The sequence below is a fragment of the Micropterus salmoides genome, unplaced genomic scaffold (genome assembly GCF_014851395.1).
Source record: "Micropterus salmoides isolate LMB-PRFRI ecotype aquatic unplaced genomic scaffold, ASM1485139v1 Ms_hic_scaffold_17, whole genome shotgun sequence".
NCBI lineage: Eukaryota > Metazoa > Chordata > Actinopteri > Centrarchiformes > Centrarchidae > Micropterus > Micropterus salmoides.
In genome coordinates this window covers 10,400,355-10,422,546 of record NW_024040817.1, presented here as the reverse complement: position 1 = coordinate 10,422,546, position 22,192 = coordinate 10,400,355, and the positions used below count along the sequence as shown (strand labels likewise).

Here is a 22,192-nt window from a genome sequence, read left to right as displayed (position 1 = left end):
CCAGTCAAACGCACTGCGTTCAGATTTAAAATCTGAAAATTTTAAATTTACAACAGGTCTCAGACTGCAGCACGTTGCTCTGCCAACATAATCTACTTCACAATATGGAAACCAGACACACTGACATTGTTTTGGCATTGCCTTTCTTCTTTAAAGCTGCATGTTGAATATAGTGAAATGTCATTTGACGGAATTAGTTGCCTACATCAGCACTGCAGAATTCTCGTCTTCCTTATTTGATTATGATTCATGCATTAGTAGAGTACTAGTATTTCTTGTATTGAATAACTGAATGGTGGTGAAATATGAGCCAGCTGCAGATCGCTGCTGTCTCGGGAAACTTGATTTTAATTTAGAGCCAGATCAAGTTTCCTGACCCTGCAGTCAATGAAACTCATTCAGAGGGACTGACTAAACTTTTAAAAAGCGTGGCTGTCAATCTGGAAAATGCTCTTTTAATAAAGTTTTCAAAAAGACAGCTTTTAAGGACATGTGGTGTTCACTTTAAAGCAGCAATATGAAGGTTTGGGAAATGCAGACAACGAACCGTAACTATGTTTCATTATTGAGTTCTGTGTGGTGTGATGCCTTGACAATGTCTTTTTCCCTTTGTTTTGGAGTACAGATGGGGCCCATCCTTGGAGACATGAGTGGTTCTGACAGGCCGCCTTTAAGTAATCTAGGAATGCTGGTACAGCTAATAAAAACAAGTGGTGAAGCCCAATTCAATTGCATGCCAATAATTAAATAAAACTGGATCTCCTCCGCAAAATAATGAAAAAAAAAACTGAAAAAGGTTTTACCCCCAGCCTATAGTGTTGCTTAGGGCAAAACAAATCGCCTCAGAAACTGGCAGGGCTCGGGGGAGCACAAATTGCAAATAGTCTTCACAAAATTGCCTGACCTGATGAAGACTGTTACAGCCAAACAGGCTTTGACTCACATCGACGCACTGTTCCTCGGTTGCTGAAGCAACACTAGCAATTTAAAGCTTGATCAATAAATTGGTTAGAGTAGTTCTCCAATAATTTCTGAATAACTTAAAGTTTTACCAGACAGCAAACACAGACTGGCTGGCTTCTGTTTATTGTTGCCTTCTGGTGCATGAAAAGACACTGATATGAATCTATTTCTAGCAGCAGTCGAAGGTGATGCTGTGTTTAAGCCTTTTGCCTGTTTGGATCTAATCCTGCACCCCCCCGTTTGTGTCTCTCTTGTCTTTTTTCTTGTGCTATAATCAAAAAATATATAAAAAAAGAGGAAGTGGACCATCCTTTTCTTTTTACATAAAAAGTCCATTAGGGTCTCTCAATCTTTTTGGATTTATTTGGTTGATTGGATGAATGGGGTTCTTTGGGGATTCTTAAAATGGAAAAAGAAAATGTCACTGCTGAAGCAGCAAGGCAGAAATGTTTGTTTACTGGCAGGACATAAAGACGTAAAAGATTCACAGCTAACGCAAACTGAAGCTCTTCTTGTGTTTAAAGCTGGAGGAAATGTTCAAAATATGAACTTTTCTCCATTATCTGTCCCAGGGGTCTGTATACACATGTACTCCTGTTTAACAGCTCAGACGAAAATGCAACATATGCCATGTACAGTATTTATAAACATACACCTAGCTTGTATGAGCAGTTTAGCACTTTCAACCTTCGTCACCAACAAAAAAAGTTAAAAAACAAACAAAATTGGTAGCAGACATGATTGAATTATTACACCCCTTGATTTTATGCTCCAAGTCCAACTGATCCATCCAAGATTGAGGCTAATACAACCGGAGCCAGTGTGATGTGTGAAACATGTTTATGGAAATTTATGGAAATGAATGTTGCTTCTCTCATACTTCCACAGTGATAGTTATAAAATGAGCCAAGCAGAGGGATTTCCTCAGTGTCCTCCTCCCCACTGACCATCTGACAAAATACCACAACCAGCCATCAGCTCAACACAGCCAGCACTGCACTGATGACATTGACGGATTTATTAATTCCAATTCATGATTACAGATTACAAATGTCTGTAATGACGCAGTAGCATTATTAATAGCACACTACATATATGAAATGTACATGTATGAAATGTGATTGCTGAACTAAAGCATTGAAAGATTTTTAATAATTTATATTTGTTTTCTTAATGAATTTCAAAAAAAGTTCCAGCTTTAGTGAAAGTTTATTATTGTATTTTCTCTTTCAGAACATGGTTCCTTACTTTCGATCTCATAGACATTTCACAACACAGAAGAAACATGAGGAGAACTCAGTGCTGAGAGATGAAGCTCAGATTTACACATCAGGACATTTCTTTTATCAGTTTCAGCGGATAACATCTTCAGTTTGGAATGATGGCGCTATTTGGGGGTAGGAGAAGAAAATCTAAAACTAACTGTTCCAAATCTAATCGTTATTGACCTTTAGAACAAAGAGATTACTGGAGGTCAGGATGTACAGTCTCTCATTGGTTGCTCTGAAGCCCAGGATTGGTTTATCAGAGTCCAGGCTGGCCACCTGTTGTTTGGCAACCTGCCCTACCTGACGGCCCTGCTTCCTGTTGAAGAGGACGGTTTCCACCGGCGACGGCTGCCGGTAGATGAATGTGCGGCGGAGACACTCACACAGTGAAGCGTAGGAGAAGTTCGGAGCGCAGGTCGCAAACTTTTTGTCCCGTTTGGATGCCTGGACGTAGCCTATGAAAACAGATTAGAGACACGCAGAGAGGATCTTTAACAGTTGCAACCTGTTCACACTCAGTAAGCAGAGTAATAAAGCAGTTCCTCTAGAGAAGTTGGGATATCAAGGCCTTGCTCAAAGGTACAAGGTCAAGCGCTGCTCTTTAGGCACCCAGAAGGTCCATGGACTGAATTTGGCTTGATAGTGCAAAAAACAGGCAAGTTGCTGAAATAAAAAGCCTTAAAGCTTTATTGCACTGGGTGCTCAGGTGTAGCAAAAGAGAAGGTTAAAATTTGCAAACGTTTCAGTCCCCCAGACCTGCATTAGTTAATTATGGATTCAGGATTTCAGGAGATTTAACTACAGAAGGCACAGGTGCAATTAATGAATTCAGTTTTTGAGAAAGAGGCCACAATAAGGAAGCAGAGATGGTATACATGTTTGACATTCACATATCAAAATGGTTCTATAGCAATAAAGTAAAACATTCGCACTAACACAATTAGTTGACGATGTTGTTGAAGTCATTTTTGAGCTAAAATGGCAAACATTTTCAGCCTCTTAAATATGAGGATTTTTAGATTTTTGCAATTTAATTTCAGTGTAGAATAAATATCTTCAGGTTTTTGATTGAACGGACAAAACAAGTAATTTGAAGACATCAACTTGGGCTCTGGATAATCAAAAATTAAAGGTTAGTGTAATTACTGCCCTACAAATCACGTTAAAACTCGCAACACATACAGATTTTCAGTTCTTTTCAGTTCCGTTCTTCAGGTTCAGAGTAGCAGAAAGGTATATAAAAATTCCTTAAACTTCAATTATTTGCCATCACTGAACTGCACACAGCACACTCATGTTTGGTCTGTGGTCACTTCATACCACGACGACAAGAGAGGACAAAAGACCTAATGCTGGTGAACTGAGAAAAACGCATTACCTTTCACTCCTAAAATCTGATTAGCCACTTCCTGAGTGCTGAGATTTCCCATCTGACAGCAGAGTGTTTCAATAACAGAAGGTGGATCATTTTTCTCTACTGCTGCTCCACCTTGTCATTAAGACTAATAAGATTAGTTTTACAAAACCATGTTGTAGTAGAGCCCAGGCTAACAGCAATCAATACAAATTCATTTTTGCCTTGTATAATTTCTACTCTCTCAAAAACATTTTTCACCCTGAAATTCATTAGAGATTTACATACACGTTGTTTTAACAGTGCCTAACATATTATTTCTATATGAATATAAGCAACCTTTGAATGATCCACTAAATGCTGTGCAAGGGGAAAACTACAGTATTTTCGTTGCACCTTAACACGCCTGATTTTGGTGTTCAGACATGCTTTTCTTCAGCCCATTTTCCTCTGAGCCTCATTTGGACCCACTGACATCATTTTGAAAATATCACCAGGGATCTATCTGCACTCTCAAATCGGGTGATGTATTGCAAACAGAGATGTGCAGGTAGTTAAAACTGCTTTGTTAAAAAAGAAAGAAGACAAATGATGATGTTGTACCTGATGTTGTCAGAGTGGAAAATTGAAATGAAACTTGTTTTAGATGCCATCGTTGAGGATAGATAGAAATACTAAATGAGGACTGATTGAAAGAGACTCTAGAAATGAGTACACTGGCTGATGGCATGGGTATTTGGTTTGAGATTTGGAGTTAAATTAACAGCCTCAACACATCAGTCAGTGACTACGCTAAGTGGCACAATATAATCCAGTTATCCCAGACCTCATTGTATGGTTTATATATATGGCAGAGAAGAGCTCTGTTAATGATCCTGTTTTCAAACTATTTTAGATACATTCCTTTTTGTGTCCTTCTAGGGCACAAGCAGTGTAGGTGAACTACCTCTAGTCATTAACTGCAGTTTTATGGCCACCATTTAAAATGATTTGTTGCCTATCCATTGCAGCACTAGAGGGACAGCAGCAGTGTGACAGCGACTGTAAACAAAGTTAATGGCTGCGAGAATGAATAATTCAACTCAAGTTGTCATCGTTCATCAAAAACGGAGATCAAGCTTCAGCTGGTAATGCCGCCAACATCTGAAAACCACTCCCACATACTGTGACTAATGTAACATTTCAAATGTCTTCAAAGGAGTACAGTTTTCACCACTAGGGGCACTGAGACTGTCCCCACCATAGACTGTATAAAACATGGACATAGCCTTCCTTTCATTATGGATTACTGATTATTTTCTCCATCAATCGATTGATTGTTTAGTTTGTAAAAATTCAGAAAATGGTGAGAAATTACCCACAATTACCCACAATTTCCCAGAGCCCAAAGTGACACCTTCATAATACTCATTTTGTCCAACCAACAGTACAAACCTCAAAATGATTATAAACACCCTAAAATAATTAAAAAGAAAAGCAGCAAGTCTTCACATTTGAGAAGCAAAGGAACTATAAAAACATTTTTGCATGAAAAAGTTTACTTAACAATTATCAAAATATCTTCCAATTAATTTTCTGTCAATCAACTAATTCATCAATCAACAAAACATATTTTTATCAGATCTTCATATGTTTATATGCAAAACTTTTACTTTGTAATGTAACGAGTATATAGTTAAGTATACCCTCTGAATTGTAGTGTAGTAGAAAGTACCTTAAATCTGTACTTAAGTACCATTCTTAAGCAAATGCACTACATTCTACCAGTGACTAATACTGCAACATATATTTCTATTGCAGATACAAATAAATTCATATGCCTACTGGAAGCATTAGAATAGGTGTTTTTAGTTGAAGCGCTTACCCAAGGCATTGAATGTGGCGATGTGCTCCCACATGTTACTGGGTTGGTCAGGATGGGGCTGCCACACCAGAGCGTCCACATCATGTCTGAGACAGAGGCACGGCATTTCAGATGGGTTCACTTCAACTGTGAACAGGTACTGATTGCTGCCTAGATTCACCTGGAGGGAGACGGACCGAAGGGAAAGGTGAAGATAATTCAAGTCAGTTCAGTTTTGGAGTCTGTCAATAATACTATTTTACAGTATAAATAACAAGTATTCTCTGATTGTATCCCTCTGTGACCCAGGAGCAGCACCTCCTCCACTGTATAAAGCAGGTAAAATGCAATGCATTACAGTACGATTCCCATCATTCATGGATCTTACCCAGAGTTTCTCAGGTTAACTGACTTTGACAAGACACAATCTGCCCTCACAAGGACATGATATTTCCCAAAATGGAAATTTTTTGATTTTTTGATGAAATGGCATGAAACATTGAGTTTGTTTACTTCTTTCCTTAATTCCTTTCTTACTATCCTAATTCCTTCCTTATATTTACCTCCTTCCTTCTTTATTCTCTTTCTTCATTCTATCAGTTTATTGGTAAATGCATCTCTGGTTTGTTTTGCAAATACATTTCCAATTTCTAGCTTACATTTTATATTTATCTCATGTGGAATGTGGTGGCTTTCATGTTATTCCTATATTTATGTTTTTGTCCTCTTTTTCAATTGATTCAATAAAACCAGCAAGAAAATGTGTATAGGTTTCTCCACACGTTTCTTCCCACATGGTCACCAATATCATTAAATGGAGAATTTAAGATTACAGTTTGTGGCAGATCTCCATCTTGAAATCCAGCATGGCCATACTGGGTAAAAGGCTGTACTGAACAGTACGTGATAACGGCCATAAAAGTCCATGTATTTGCCCAACATTCACTTCACTCTGATGAATGTGCTTGACGTAATTGCATGTGTGTGGTTTGGTGCTATTCTAGTCTGACTCCATTTGCTTTGGAAAGAAAATGACCGCTGCTGTGACATAATCGATCCTTGACATCTGTCTGTTCACACCAATCCCTGACTGGGAGTCAACCCACGTCCTGCGAATCCAACTGCCAACATGTCTCAGAGGCTGTCAGGCAGCGCTGTCCTCCCCATCTCAACACACACTTGACAGGCATTGAAAATTCTGCAAAACCAACCCATATGTTGGTGGTGGATGGTTGAGTACAATGACAAGCCTTTTAGCAAGCCATCACTCTTTCACTCTCAGATTTTTTTTGCCACTTGTGTTTGACTTTGAGCATGCGGCAGATGTTCGCTCATGCTTTAGTAGAGTCTGTGTGTGTGTTGACTGACAGGGACACCAACAACTGCCCGGGTAATTATTGTGAACAATATACTAATAAAAAGAAAAAAAAGAATAGTTGCACTGAATTAAACTGACATAAATCAGAAGACTTTATTTGTTGTGGAGGGCAGAGTGTGTGCAGGTTTTAATAAATTCAAAGCCTCCTGCAAGTGATTTCACTGATTAGTTTATCCTCTCTGCACTAAGAAATGCTAATCAATCAGTGACATCAGCTGATGTCAGCCCTCCATGGCACACATGCCAAATTGTATATTACCATTTCCCATCAACTTAAAGGCAAAATTGTTATTGACATCTTTCAGGATACGTTCCTGAAGTGGGAAACCTTACAGGGTCAGTTCACACAAAAACAAGTCAACATGGTGGTGGTTTCTGACCATGCAGTTTTTAGTGCCAAGATTTTGAGATCCAACTTTGATCAACATCGGCCACCACACCAACAAAATGGAGATGAACTGTGTTTCAGTGGTGCTCTTCAGAGCACTGATGAAATGCATATGAAAAACTCAACAGCAACAATGTCCCAGTTACTCAGGAGTATCCACAGACCTTGAATAGTACAGTTTCCATACTGATTATTGATTATCATTTAAGCATATTTTTCAAGCAAAACTTTTTTTAGCTCTTACTAATAGATACTATTGCTGCGTGGGAGTAGACGTGGATAAGGATGGGGTGGCATTAGCTCAGTCTGTTGGGACATGGCTTGGGAACCAGAGGGTTGCTGGTTTTGTCAAATGAAACTATTTCCTCAGATATCCTGTGGCTTACTAATGGTCACATTCTAAAAAAGGGAAAAATCCATTCATGAGGCTTTTATCTCATGATTTTACAACACAACCTCTGGCCTGCTTTTTGTGTTGGGTATGTACTGCAGAGAGTTCAGGTCTTACCTTACAATCACAAGAATCCAAACCTTTATAAAAAAAAGCTAATCGGAGCCAAAGTAACAAGATAAACATAACAGAAATTTCTATTCTACTTTAGTTTCCTTACAAAGCCATTATTGAATGAGGAGGATTTATCTGCCAGCAGCAGAACAAAGCCTCGGATTAACCTGCAGAATCTAAATATCTGTGAAACCGAGATACGCTACTCAAAATAGAGAGAGACAAAAAACATGAAAGGTAAGCTCAGTTCTAAGGGACCAGAGGATTTTACTGACTGGGACACAGTGAAAAAAAAACCTTCTCAGGCGTCGGTCAGAAGACCAAGTATTCCACTACATACTATAATACTGTTATATGTATTTACTGCATCTAAAAGGCAGAAACAGAAAGGGATGAACATGTCTTACCATTTGGCTCCTTTATTATTGCTTTACACCTCGTGGTAGTTTGCCCGAGTTTACTGTAATATCTTTCTTACAGGTACTCAATTTGCAGTTAATAAGAATCACATTTTATGTCTGTCTTTTAACACCAATTGAAAGGGGCTTTATTGGCACAGCAAGTGTGAAATAAAAACAACAAAAAATAATTGTAATTGTAAAAAAATCCTTATAATAGAAAAAAACTGAGACTTGAGCCCTATTGAACAGTGACTACATATTCTGTTTTCTTTTGGTTGCCACGATTTTTTGTCTGCCAATTTATAATCTCTTTTTAGGGCCATATAACATTATAGTATACTTTGCCGTTTAGTTTCTTCTTTCCAATGTTCCAAATAGGTCTCTTTACATTGCATTACTGCAATAAAATTGTTCGATTTTGTCCGATAAGTCCAGAGTTGTAAAATTATGTCTCAAAGTTTTTCTGTAAGTCTGTGTAGTGTTTTGGCGTCTGTAAACCTTGAAACAAAATAATTTGTTACACCAACTGGACATGCCTGGATCGTATTTCATTTTCTCACCAGTACCGGCAAACATCACGCCCCCACCAACACAGCCACCTGCGTTGTTTTAACACAGGGCTGTTTTCAGTCTGATCTCAGCTTACAACAGTTCTCATCCCTGTTTTGTTGCCATCGTTGAGGCTGTTGTTCTGTTTTCTGGTTCTGGCAAAGGAAGATGATGTCTTCATCTTAGCCACAAAGTTGTAATTGGTTCGGCTGTTTTTCCAACCAGCGAAACAACTGTCAGCGGGCAACACAAGGTCCAACTTATTTTTTGTTTCCGTAGCTTTCAACAAAGGACCTTTTGTCAACATAATATATATATTGCTATCTTGCATGTGTTGCATGATTGATTCACACAAACTGAAGTACTACAATTGGACAAGGCAAGTATTCATAATAAATTACTTGTACCTGCTTTGGGTCTGGGAAAAAAAAAAAAAAAAAAAAAAAAGGCTTTTAGTGAATACTTTTCTTTTCATCAAAGGGTTTATAGGCTTTGAGGATGGAGGACAGGAAGTGAAAGGTCGGCATTACGAAAGCAAAAGCAAATGCATCTGTACACAGAGGCCATCTCTCTGTAATAACAGCTGAAATAACAGCTGAAATGCCAACTCTCTTTCGTCATCATTATCACTTCTGTCATGTTCCTGTAAGGCTGCTGCTCACTCTCTTTTACATCGAGAGGACAAATGTTTATTTAGACTCTCTCCTGTTCCACCCAAGTATTTTCTTTGACTGTAAACGGTCACATATTCTGTCTGGTATGAGATCATAAACGTATATAATAGTAAAATCACTTTCCTTCGCTGTGTCAATCTCCTGGACATCAAATTTAATTATTGTTACTACCTTCAGTCAAAGGGGAAGAAACCAGATTATTTTAAAGCTGGTATAATTCTGATTTATGTTACAGGACGGGTGGTGGTCTTACTGGGGCCTTAATTATGCATCCTCATGAATGCACACTAAATTACATACAGGTGTCATTCTTGTTTACAAGGTTCATTTACAGTTATCTGAAGTTGCTGAATCTGACGTGGCACATTCGTACGAAAAAAGTAAGAGAGAGTTGAGATAATACAAAAAGGTTTTTACATGAGGGCCAATGTCTGTACATAATTCGGGGCAAATTCATCTTGTAGATGTTATTTCACTGGAAAAGTTGACACTTTGACCTGCTGGTGGCGCTGCAGGGAAAAGTCAGGGAACACCAAAATTATTTGGATTTATCCTTTGGGCACCATGGATGTCATGGATGTCCAAATTTTAAGGCAATGCTTATTTAGTACTTATTTATCAAGCCATCAGGCTCTTAAACTCAAATTCATCCAAAGCACTGCTCCATTGATCATTGAATATTGTTTATTTCTGTTTATCTCAAACCATTTTTATAATTATTATTATTATTATTATAATTTCTATATTAATATATATTGTCTGCTATATAACAGAAGGGAGTTACAAAGTTCAATTTCATTATATAACCTCTATATTATGACAATAAATGCACCTACCAACCTACCTTATTATTATATATTATATTTTATAATATTATATTTCAAAATAAACAAAAGTGTAAACCTCTGGTGGTGCTAGTGAAAAGTCATTACAAAACATCTGGGGTCAATAATTTTCATTGCAATCTCTCATTTAATTGTTCAGGTATCTGTCTGGACCAAAGTGGTAGTCAATGCTGTTAGTGTGGCTAAACATATTTAAAGAATATGCACATTTGCAACACAGGTGCAAACAAACATCACTTTCAAGTGTAAACAGCATTTTCTGATTTCAAACATAAAATACCTCTATTATTGAAACGACTTAATCTATTTTATTATCAGTGGTGTAATCAATAATCGTAAGAAACTATGTATTCTTTCAGAGTTTCCTAAATCTTTTTGAAATAAAGTCTTGATAGTTAAAACCTGCAGTAAATACAGTTTACAGAGGCACAGATACACTCCATTGTAATAGGCATTACAGATATGGCCAGTGGATATGACTCACAGCTTCCCTCTTGGGAACAAACCATTCTTAGTCTTTTCAACTGGGACCGGAACCAAAGAGAAGCACATCGACAAAGGTGCCAAATTAATAGGAGGTGCCACAATTTTAAGCTGAAAGGTTTTATACAAAAGGTCAGCATTTGGCCTAGTGGGCAGGCGAGCGACTGGAGCATTAAGGCGGAGAGAATGAGAAGAAAAGAAAGGTAAGGCTTCATGGATGAGATACGCTCACATGTTCACACACACGCACACACAGTGAACAAACAGATCCAACAGTCCTTCAAAAGGCTGATGGTACAGGTATGATAACAACAACCCACCTTACTTAAGGGCAGCAGCTTACCTGGCTGCACTGTTTACAGAGTAAATGGAGGGAGAAACATTGCAGGGTTTGTATTCACATCAAGCCCTTCATCATAGCCTGGGCAGAAAAACTGCACCTTACATTTAATACTCATTATTAGCCTTTCATTACATAATAATGCACATAATGAAAGGGTTTTTTGGAGTTTTTGTGATGGTGAATTCTTAACCATAAACACGGAAATTATTTTCAAATGAAACTGAAAGAGAAGCATTACTGATGTCCACGAATGAATGAAGCTTTTGCAAACTACTGTATATCTGCTTTGGGAGAAGAAAGATATTCAATTCTGCTCATTATTCCGTATTTCCAAAATACAGAGGTATGGTTGTTAGAGTTGCCTCTAGAAATACTTTTAATATTTTTAATTTGACTTTCTTAATAGAAATATGAGTGAAACATTACTTCGCTGTAAATCAATCAATGTTTTCTTTATGTACGAAAGAGTGTGTTTTCTCTAACTAAAATAGATCACCTTGTCTTCACGAAAGGACTGCATTCATGTGACTTTTTTTCACCATGGGACAAACATTTATAGCAGTTGCTGTTTTTTCTTCACATATTCAGGTTCGTCAATAATGATTTTTGAGCAAAAACCTCTAAATGGCTTAGAGAAGCTGAAAAACAACAAATAATACAAGGCTGAGATTTCACTGTGCAGCATTTCAGATTAAATGTTTGCAAAATCTCCTTCATATTCTCCTAAGGGCTACTGCTGTAAAAAGTTTTTCAGCTCACCTAGGACTATAGAAAGTTTATTTAGCATTTTAGTTTGAATAGCCCTTGTTTAATAATAGAAAAGACAAGTCCCTGAAAACCACAAAACAACCGTTCTTATCTCAAGCTACACAATATCGAAAAAACCTCCTGTTTTTATTCAGATGTGTTTTAAAGCCTTGCTAGCAGCGTGACTGTAGGGATGGCATGTCTGTCAGTCAGTCCTGTGCTTTCATCCTGGCTGAAATACCTCAACAAATATTCAATGGATTGTCATGAACGTTTGGTACAGATATCCGTGGTGTCCAAAGGATGCTAACTTTGGCAATCCCCCAACTTTGTTTCAAGCTCCACTATGAGGCTTACATTTTAGGATTTGAGTAAAATGACTATTAAATTTGAGATTAAAAAGATTGTATGGTGTGTGATATTGACAAAAAATTGTTAAATTATATCGATATTGTTGATATCTCAATATTTTCGATATCACGTTTAGGCCCGTCATGGACAGCTGACTCCCGAAACTTTTCATGTTCTTTAAATTCAGTGTGGTGGTTAGTTTGTGGACTTTAATGGCAACCGATTTTCAACATGGTTTGCAGATTGATTTCTTTTGAGCAACATCTGTCTTATCAAACCCAAACCGCCTCCACACGGGAGGTTGATCCTCAACCAGCAATTCAATCTATCGATGCAGATTGCAATGCTGGTGGTGTCAGTGTTTCATCTGCTGGGGCTGTTTGTTCACTACTTTTTAATTTCAGGCATGAATTTTTCAGCATCTATTGCTTGTTTAACTCTACTGTGAGTGATGTATCCTACTCGACAATGTCTGCTCACACATCGTTAAAACATCAATTAATTAATTATCATAGACAATACATAACGCACACCTGTAATGGATTACCACGACATTTGGTACAAACATGAATTTATTATTTATAAAAACTTAAGTGACCCTTTACCTTTTTATCTAGCACCACCATCTGGTCAAAATCAGAATTCATCAATTTTTTGGTTTACGACCAAATGTGAATTTGTGAATTTCCCATTGGGGATTAGTCTTATCTTAAATACCTGAAGAACTGACATACCCACCAACCTCTGCTGCACTTTGAGTTTTGTGCTAGTTTGTTGAGTTTATAAATCCACTGGGACCTTTTGCTTAATAAGAGGTTAATGTTTACTGCGGCTGAAACAGACAGTCCAGTAGAGTCTGTGATAAAAATAAAGTAGGAGAACAGTTGATCATTGACAGCTGATCATGAGTAAAGGCCTCCTTTGATGCAGAGCATTTTTATAAGATGAAATGATAACATATCTTTGGACACAAGACACAAGTCAACAAGTCCACACAAGCAAAGGGTTGATATGTGACTCACAACAAAAGAATAACCTGGAAACAACAACATGAAAAGCAAAAGCACCTCATTGATGCATCACACCCTGTTTAAAATGTTGGCTGTTGAAGGGAATCTGTGGCTTTTCAATTACTTTACAACGTCTCTAAACACACAACAATCCCGCTGCACTTGCTGTACCTGGACATGTAGATTCTCAGAATGAGCATTTACAGCTTCTTATTATTCAACTTCTATATCACCTTCTTACTATTCAAGTCACAAGGAGGGGTGATTGAAATTAAGTGGTTGGGCTTGTTCCTTCTTTACTGGGCCTTTGTTCTCTGGTCAAGTGGCTTGTTAAAGGGCAAGGCCGGCTCTGGCCCGCTCACCGGGAGCTGGGCTGAATAAAAACATGCTCTAATAAAGGAAGTGAACAGTGTACTTGATGGGACTGAAGGATGGAAGGAACCGACAGAAATGACTGAAAATGTTATATATGAGGGCTCAGTCTTGAAGGATTGGAGAATTAGAGTGTTTACTAGTGAAGGAGAGAGGTGTTACTCACCACCTGAGAGGGCTTGAGCGATTGCCCGTCAAAGTGTGTGAGGCTGAAGCTGTCTTCTGGAAACCCATCACAGTCCTCCAGCTCCTGAGCGTTACAAGGGGGCTTATCTTTGTCGATGTTTCCGTTCTGGATAAAAAGGAGGAACAGGAACACACAGAGGCCATGGTTACACTTATTTTGCATTTATTACCATGTAAAAAGGCTTAATTTGCACTAAGGGCCTCAAGTGGGCCCAGATGATTCTAATGAAGGGATAGGGCCGAGAGAGGAAGTGGCTAAAAATACTGTAGAACATGAGACTGAGAGTGACTCTGGAGATCCGAGAGTGATGCTGTGTATAAGACATTAGGAGGTAGAGGGCTCGGAGCAGCTGAAGAGGGAAAGGATAAAGACGAGAGGCCTCAGAGGAGGGAGGGATGCTAAAAGCTATAAGGGTGAACTCATACGAGAAATGCATGTGAGGTCATGAGAAAACCTCCAGAGAAAACAAAACCAAACTCATTTTAGGTTCGAGTAATATTTTCAAACACATACTGACGATTGATTTAACACCGCAGCGATTCAACCAAATATATTTACAAACAGGGATCAGGACTATGACAATATTTACTGTAAAAAAAAAACTGTCAATAGCTTAACATTTCTGGGTGTATTAAGTCATTGCAGGGTCTGTTTCAAATCATTTAGCAAGATTGCTTTATGGTAATATAAGGTTAACAGGAGATTTTTTAAATATGATTGAGTACCTTGATTTGACAGGTATTTAATTCACAGAAAAGGGCAAATACAGACATGTCCATCTTATTATTTTAGCTTTTAACCTATTTAGTTTCTACTAAATTAACTATATTATCATATATAGTGATTTGTAATGTAAAATTTAATAAATGTAGACTTTGTGGATTTTGTCCATAACAAGATATTCTTATTTGCCCTATAATTTGCACCTTATGACATAGTTCTTTCCACAAAACCTTCAAGGAAATTATACATAAAAGATTCAAAATAATAGATCTTTAAAATGAAACTTTATACAAAATGTCATAGTTGCTATTAAATTATATTATTTTAATATATAATATTATATTATATTATTATATATTTTTTTTTATATCAAACTCTAATGAGCAGAATGCAATACAATATTAGTGAGCTAGTTCGTGCTCCCCAGAGAATTAACTTTTATTTCTCTTCAGCACAATGTTCAAGACAAAATATTCACTTTTCACTAGGTCTGAACCATTTAGAATATGATGTATAGGCCAGGACATCTCTGCAGTACGACAATACTTAAATAAAAATGGTATTTTGACAAACATATCACCTTTAACAAATATTGTGCCTCCTGCAATTTAAAAATTGCAGTACGCCATATAGCAATTTGGATTAAGATTTTTTTTATTAATTGTTCAGCATACAAAACATTATACGTTATAATATAGATTACCATTTAACTTGTGGTCACCTTAACACTCTTGACACTGGTCCTGTACTTCATAATGTATAACTTTGGGCGGGAGGTTAATTTTAAGTTATTTTCATGCATGTGAGGAAACTTTAACAAGATATATGTTTTAATAATGGCAGACAAAAGAGACTGTCCGTAACATTCACTATTGGAGTTATCATCAGCATAATGTAAGGAGTGAGCCTACCAAGTCTTCAGAAGTGAGGTATGCCAGCCTCTCATGGATGAGGGCAGCCTGCTCGTCGCTCATCACGTACTCCCCTCTCCTGTCACCCATCACCAGCTCCGGCCACATCGGCCCCTCACTGCGCTTCTGCAGGGTCACCTCCAGGCTGAGGATACATTCATATGCACACAAACACAGAAAAAAAAAAACATGATTCTTCCTATTCAAAGTGCTGATGATCAACAAGTAATAAATATGTAAATGATAAAGCTTAGGGACACAATATGCAGACGTATGCGGTTTCAGAAAACTCACTTACTGATCTCCTAAATGTCACAATGGGAAAGCTGGTTTAAGCAGGCAAAGCCAAAAGCTCTGGTTCCACAAAGTGCCTGAGAGTGGGGTTTTTATGAACTATAGAGCAAATGGTGTACTTAGAATGAGAATGATGCAATCAACCAGTAAACATCCAATCAGGAGCAGTCTATTGGTCTAAAATGCCATTTTGATGAGAAAAGTCAGTGGAGAACTTGAGGAGTCATTCAGGCTGACAGGACTGTGGCCGATCTGCTTTTGACATAAATTATGTTCCCACTTAGCGAGTGACAAGGGTTTGGAGTTTAGCAGCAGAACGAATTGAGGAGGAGAGAACAAAAAAAATAGCTATATTAACAACTTGAATTTTAAAATTGCAAGAAGCAGAAATTGTTTTATCTGAGAGGTAAAAGCCTAAAAATCTTACTCTGTGCTGAGCCAAATTTCTGTCCTCCATACAATGAAAATCTTTGCTCTGTTTTCCAAATGCTCCCAGCACTTTTGACTGGAAATCACTCTCACCTTTAAATAGCTCACTCTGCTGAATATTAAACATCGCCTCTGCCTGTATCTCTGGAGAGGTTTAGAATTGACCTTCAATCCACAGGTTTAACCTGGAGGCCGCGCCACTGGATCCAATTCATCTATGTAATATTTTATGTTTCTAAAAAGTAATTACAGACAAAGCAAATGGCATATTTCTTCCTCTAAATAAGTTTTGGGAAATTATTAGTAAGACAAGGACTGAGAAGGACTCTCTCTCCATCCTCACTCTAATTCATTAAATCACATTAAATCCAGATTTCGCCCTGGTCTGATGGACTGGACGTTTTTTACGACCTTCCCATGGGTCACTTTTTAGGTACCTGCACATCTGTATCTTTATCTTAAAAGTAAGGCAACACCAGTATGGGTCTTGCTCTTGCAAGGTTATCAGCCTGGAAAATTGATAACCAGGTTTTAAAATTCTCTCTTTGCCCCAGCAGTGAGCATGGGTCATCTTTGGTCACTTTGGGAGGCTGATTTACAGGCCATTTCAGAATATGAGTGGAAAGAATTTTGTTGTCTTGTTGTCTGGTTGTTGGTACACCAACAATGTCTGACATGTAATTCAAAATGATCCATATGCTCCATTGCAATAATATTTTCGAAATACTGTATTAAATGCAAGGTTTCTGAGGGGGCATACTAATGATTATCCCTTAGAAAGGTTTGAAAAGACATTTATGAAATGTTTGGTGAGCATCTAGATCTTAAACCTCTGACTTGTTTTCTTACATTCTGTACTGAAACTTAAACTCAACATGTTCAACCTGCTTGTTCTTTTATTTGGTGCTGAACAGTGTATTTTATTGTAGTGGATCTTTGACAAACCTTACAGTCTCCCACAGTGGTTTCAAAGTATAACTGAAAGATCCTTCTACAAGCCATGGCCCAGATTGGGATCTCTCTGCAACTCTGAAATAGAGGGTTCACCTTTGTAGAGAGGCCTACATGGACTTATCTGGACTGATAGAAAGGCACATAAATGAGTCTTAATCAAGCGGTATATAACACTTCACTGCCTAGATATATGGTCACACATTCATACATTAAAGTTTTTTAATTTATAATTATTTTATAATGTAAATTGATTATGATTATATATATATATATATATATATATATATATATATATATATATATATATATATTTATTTATTGTTATTAATTCTGTAAAAGATAGATGTTTCTACATTGCTAATTTTGACAGCTGCCCATACAGCAATAAACAGCTGCACAAACGTTCTCTGATCATATGCTACTCATACACTACAGCCGCCTTTCTTCTTATGAAATCAACTCACTTTCACTGGAGGGTGCACCATGAATTCAATCAACTCTCAGTGCTTCACTAAATTATGAAGATTAGTATTTATAAATTCAAGAAAAAGATGAATAAATTTGAATAATATTTTCTTCCTTGCTATATACAGTATATGTTTGCATATGTGCATTTCGCTCAGGGCGATTTCCTCTCACATTTTCCTGTGGACATGAGTATGTTCTGAGTATATTTATTGCTTTCTGGTACTGAATGTATCAAATTCCCTTCTAGTGCATTTCGGTATACTGAATAGGGCTGAATGGTTAAAAGGCAAAATGTACAGTTCCACCACCAGATGACTTTCAACACCTACAACAAGAAAATGAGGTGAGCAGCATATTATATTAAATGTTGATTAAATGTATCTGGGACATTTAAATAACAGGTGTTGTCTAATTACTTACTTACCACACACACACACACACAACCCTGTACACAGAATAATCGGTTGACAATGGATAGAGGTCATAAAGTTTTAACTACGGATGTGATATTCACAAAAGCTTAACTGGGTGATTCCAGTATTCCGGTATTTATTGCTGCTCTTACCAGTATCTATTGTCACTTGTAAATCTCTTACTTTATTGATGCTTGTATGGTGCTCCTCAAATGTAAGTCACTTTGAACAAAAGTGACAAATAATTAAATGTAAATGATTCACCTGAAATTGCTCTACAACGATCAGTTAGATAATTTCTCTAAAAAAAGAGTTGCCACTTTGTAGGTCATGCTGACCTGCAAAAAACATACTGGCTGACGACAGTGGTGATACAGAGTGGAGTTTCTTTCCCTCACAAGTGGTGTACAGCGGGTGTCTGCACTCAGCCAATTAGACAAAAGCCAAACATTTCATTTTAGCCATTATGTAATTAAAGTTAATCAGCTACAACTGATTGTGATGTGTAATTTTAACCAACAATAGCCATGGTTAGCGACAGAGATGCCTGCTACCTTAATCTTCTCTACACTTCTCTTTGCTAATAAACAAGAAGAGTAAGGAGTAGGGCTGCACAATTAATCTAATCGCGATGTCATCATGTGCCATTACATAACCGCAAAACAGATGCGATTTAATAAAACAGAAAAAGTGTGTGCGACACTCTTCTTTGTGTGCGCTGCAGTCTGATCATTATCTCCGCCCACACCAGGCTCTCGCATGTGCATCTAAAAACAGATAGGCCTACATGCAATCAGAAAAATTATTCACGAGCAGTGTGGGAGTAACTTTTAAGACAACCTACAGTAACCCCACTTCCATCCCCGCCGCTAATCGTTCAATACATAGATAGACTCGCCACCGGAGAACCGAGAGAAATGCCGGTGCTCTGGACTCTCTGTGACAGAGACAGAGAGACGTCAGCAGCAGCTAAAGCAGTGAGACAGAAGAAAACTGGGAGAAGATAAGGAAGGTTTGGGTTTGGCTTGCTGGCCATTTAATGTTCGCTGTATCGGTCCATTTAGTTGTTCAACATGTTCAACTTTTCACAGAGACGATGTGCTTGTCAGTCACTTTTCGTCAACCAACCAATCACAGCCTGGATGGGGTGGGACATTAAAAAAAAAGTTCAACGTGATAAAGCAAATCATTAAATGTCGAACAATGATTATTGACAAGTTAGTAAATAGCATTAACAAATTAGAGACCAATGCAGAGCCTTTTCAAATAAATAAAAACAACCCCACAGAAATGAAACAGCTGTAACTGGATTTAATATTCAACTAATGGTAAAGTAGTAGGCTATTATATTAAATTATAATGAATATAGTAATTACTAAAAGTATACTTCTAACTTCTAACATTACACTATTTATTTAATGTTATAATATTATACAAATACATGTATGCTAGTTCCTCCTCCTTGATAATCAAGCAAGTAGACTCATATTACCATTTCTTCCATTAATCAAATCGCAAATCATAATATTATCCAAAATAATCGCAATATGACTTTTTCTCTAAATTGTGCAGTACTAGTAAGGAGCGATGAAAGGTTCAATAAAAAGGTTTGTTGGCATCAGAATTGAACAAATCTGAGTATTTTTTGACAACATGACAGGTTGCACACTTGTTGCAGCTTTTATCTAAGAATGCGAGCATGAGCCTTCAGAAGCCAGTATCATTCATACGCCGTTGTGCTGCTGGATGTTATAAAACAGGTCTATATTTGGGAAACAATGGGAAATATGAAAGAGACTCGAAGGGCAGCTTCTTAATTCAGTTCCGGGCCGAAGACAGCAGGATGGTGCTCAGCTGACTGTCTGTAAAGAGCATAACCCATTGGTATGGAAAAACATACTCAATCCAAACAATAGGAGTGTTTTTTCTAGAAATTGACATTGTAAAAGGCCATCCAGATGCAGTCTGCATGCACGCACACTAGCAGACAAACATAAATATTTTCCACATCTAGAATCTTCCGTTCATAAAAACAAATCAAACTAATGTATTTTATAATATGTTTGGCAAACATAATATCCTTTGGGAAAAACGCTGTCGATACCCAGAGTGAAGCTTTCTGAGATATTTACATCTTAAAAAGGCATCTACATGCATACAGCAGCCTGTCACAGTATGGAATTATCACCCACCAAACGGCAAATGATGGCAAAATATATCTTTGACAGATAAGCATGGACAAGCTTAAAGAATACAAAACAAAAAATAAAATCAAGCTTGCAGGATAAACGATTGTGTCCACTACACTGTTCCTCATCTGAACCACATTGTTTTAAAATTTTTCGACAAGACTCAGACAGACGCAGGCATACTGTCACGTGCACGTGCACGTACACACCCACACCGCCTTCAGACTTATCAAGGATATTCAGAAAACGAATAAACAGGCCATGTAAAATGTTTTTACACTTAATGGATTGGAGGACTAGTATTGAAGAAACAGGAAGCGAAGAGACTGTGAGCTGATAGAGACAAAGATGAAAAGGTCTTAAAGTGGGGGATATGACTCAACTCACATTGATTACTGGATTAATAGATCTAATGCTTATGAAAAGAATCCAACCCCCATGGCCTGTTTCATTGTTTTGCAATACTGAGTCACAGTGGATGTAATTTAAAAAGCAGAGTCCACTGTTCTACAACCAGGACAACATCTCCACCTGAACCTGGTGTCCAACAGTTCTAGTTCTACAATATACTGCAATAACTGGATTAGACCCTTTGGTGTCTCTTTAAAAAATGCGAATCACTACTCCATCTGCCAGTCCAACGGCTCTGTCTCCGACCTTCATGCGATATTAAAGAAGCCACTGAAACAATCTCAGGGCAATTCTCATCCACCCCGGTCACCGCAGAGCTTTTTAAATACTTTAATGACTACTGACAGGGAGGTGGGCAAGGCCCTAAAGGAATGGTTGGGCCACTCCTTTGTATGAGGAATAATAATTGTTTTTATTTTTGTCTTTTTTTAATTGAATATCAAAATAATACAAGCAGCAGAGAAGGTGGGATGCGGCTTGGCCATAATGAGTGCTCGATCGAAGAGAATGTGGTTTTTGTCCCGGTCGTGGAACAACTGACCTTACTCTCACAAGGATCCTGGAGCGGGCTTGGGAGTATGCCCATCCAGACTACATGTGCTTTGTAGATCTGGAGAAGGTGTATGACCGGGTCTCCCGGGAGATACTGTGGCCATGGTTCTCAGCAGGAAACCGGTGGAGTGCCAACTCCAGATAGGGAATGAGTCCTTACCCCAAGTGAAGGAGTTCAAGTACTTTGGGGTCTTGTTCACGAGTGAGGGGAGATTGGAGGAGGAGATTGGCCGGAGAATTGGAGCAGCGGAGGCGGTATTGCACTCGCTTGACTGCACCGTTGTGACGAAAAGACAGATGAGCCATAAGGCAAAGCTCTCGATCTACCGGTCAATTTTCTTTCCTACCCTCACCTATGGTCATGAAGGCTGGGTCATGACCGAAAGAACGAGATTGCGGGTACAAGCGGCCGAAATGGGTTTCCTCAGGCGGGTGGCTGGTGTCTCTCTTAGAGATAGGGTGAGAAGCTCGGCCATCCGCGAGGAGCTCAGAGTAGAGCCGCTGCTCCTTTGCATTGAGAGGAACCAGTTGAGGTGGTTTGGGCATCTGGTAAGGATGTCTCCTGGACGCCTCCCTAGGGAGGTGTTCCAGGCACGTCCAGCTGGGAGGAGGCCTCGGGGAAGATCCAGGACTAGGTGGAGAGATTATATCTCCACACTGGCCTGGGAACGCCTCGGGATCCCCCAGTCAGAGCTGGTTAATGTGGCTCAGGAAAGAGAAGTTTGGGGTCCCCTGCTGGAGCTGCTGCCCCCGCGACCCGACCCTGGATAAGCGGATGAAGCTGGATGGATGGATGGCTGTATAATTTACATCTTTGTGGACTGCTGTTGTTAAGATGCTAGCCATGCTAGCGGCGTAGTTTATGTTTACAATCCTACCCATGCTATTTCTTTGTCCTGCCTGTTTTTGGCCACAACATGCCAGGTGACATCTGACTGTACCTAAAGTCTTATAACTCCGCCTCCTCTACAGAAGGCATGCTTCAGTCTGTTTCAGAAGTTTCTTAAAGTTGTTCTGCTGAAAACAGCCTGAGCGAGGCCCTTCCTTAATTGTCTGATGTTTGCCTGAAAGCTCCACTCCCAAGCCTGGCAACAGGAATTTAGCCCAGTCTCCTGGTTCTGGGCAAGGTGAATGTTGATTTAATGTATAATGCTTCTTGAATCGCTCTGGGTCTCTCGCTCATTACT

General features: G+C 38.4%; 1 protein-coding gene across 2 annotated transcripts in view; it reads right to left on the bottom strand.

Moving 5' to 3' along the window:
* Positions 1-1,966: 1,966 nt before the first annotated feature.
* The window catches only part of nudcd1 (NudC domain containing 1), a 42,697-nt gene continuing 22,471 nt past the window's right edge, over positions 1,967-22,192 (bottom strand). For both annotated transcript variants that reach the window (XM_038724577.1, XM_038724576.1), the window contains exons 7-10: positions 15,296-15,440; positions 13,641-13,766; positions 5,450-5,609; positions 1,967-2,686 (exon numbers count right to left, since the gene is read on the bottom strand). In XM_038724577.1, coding sequence (XP_038580505.1) covers positions 2,397-2,686; positions 5,450-5,609; positions 13,641-13,766; positions 15,296-15,440 — 721 coding nt within the window. In that variant the 3' untranslated portion in view covers positions 1,967-2,396. The remainder of the gene's footprint in view (positions 2,687-5,449; positions 5,610-13,640; positions 13,767-15,295; positions 15,441-22,192) is intronic.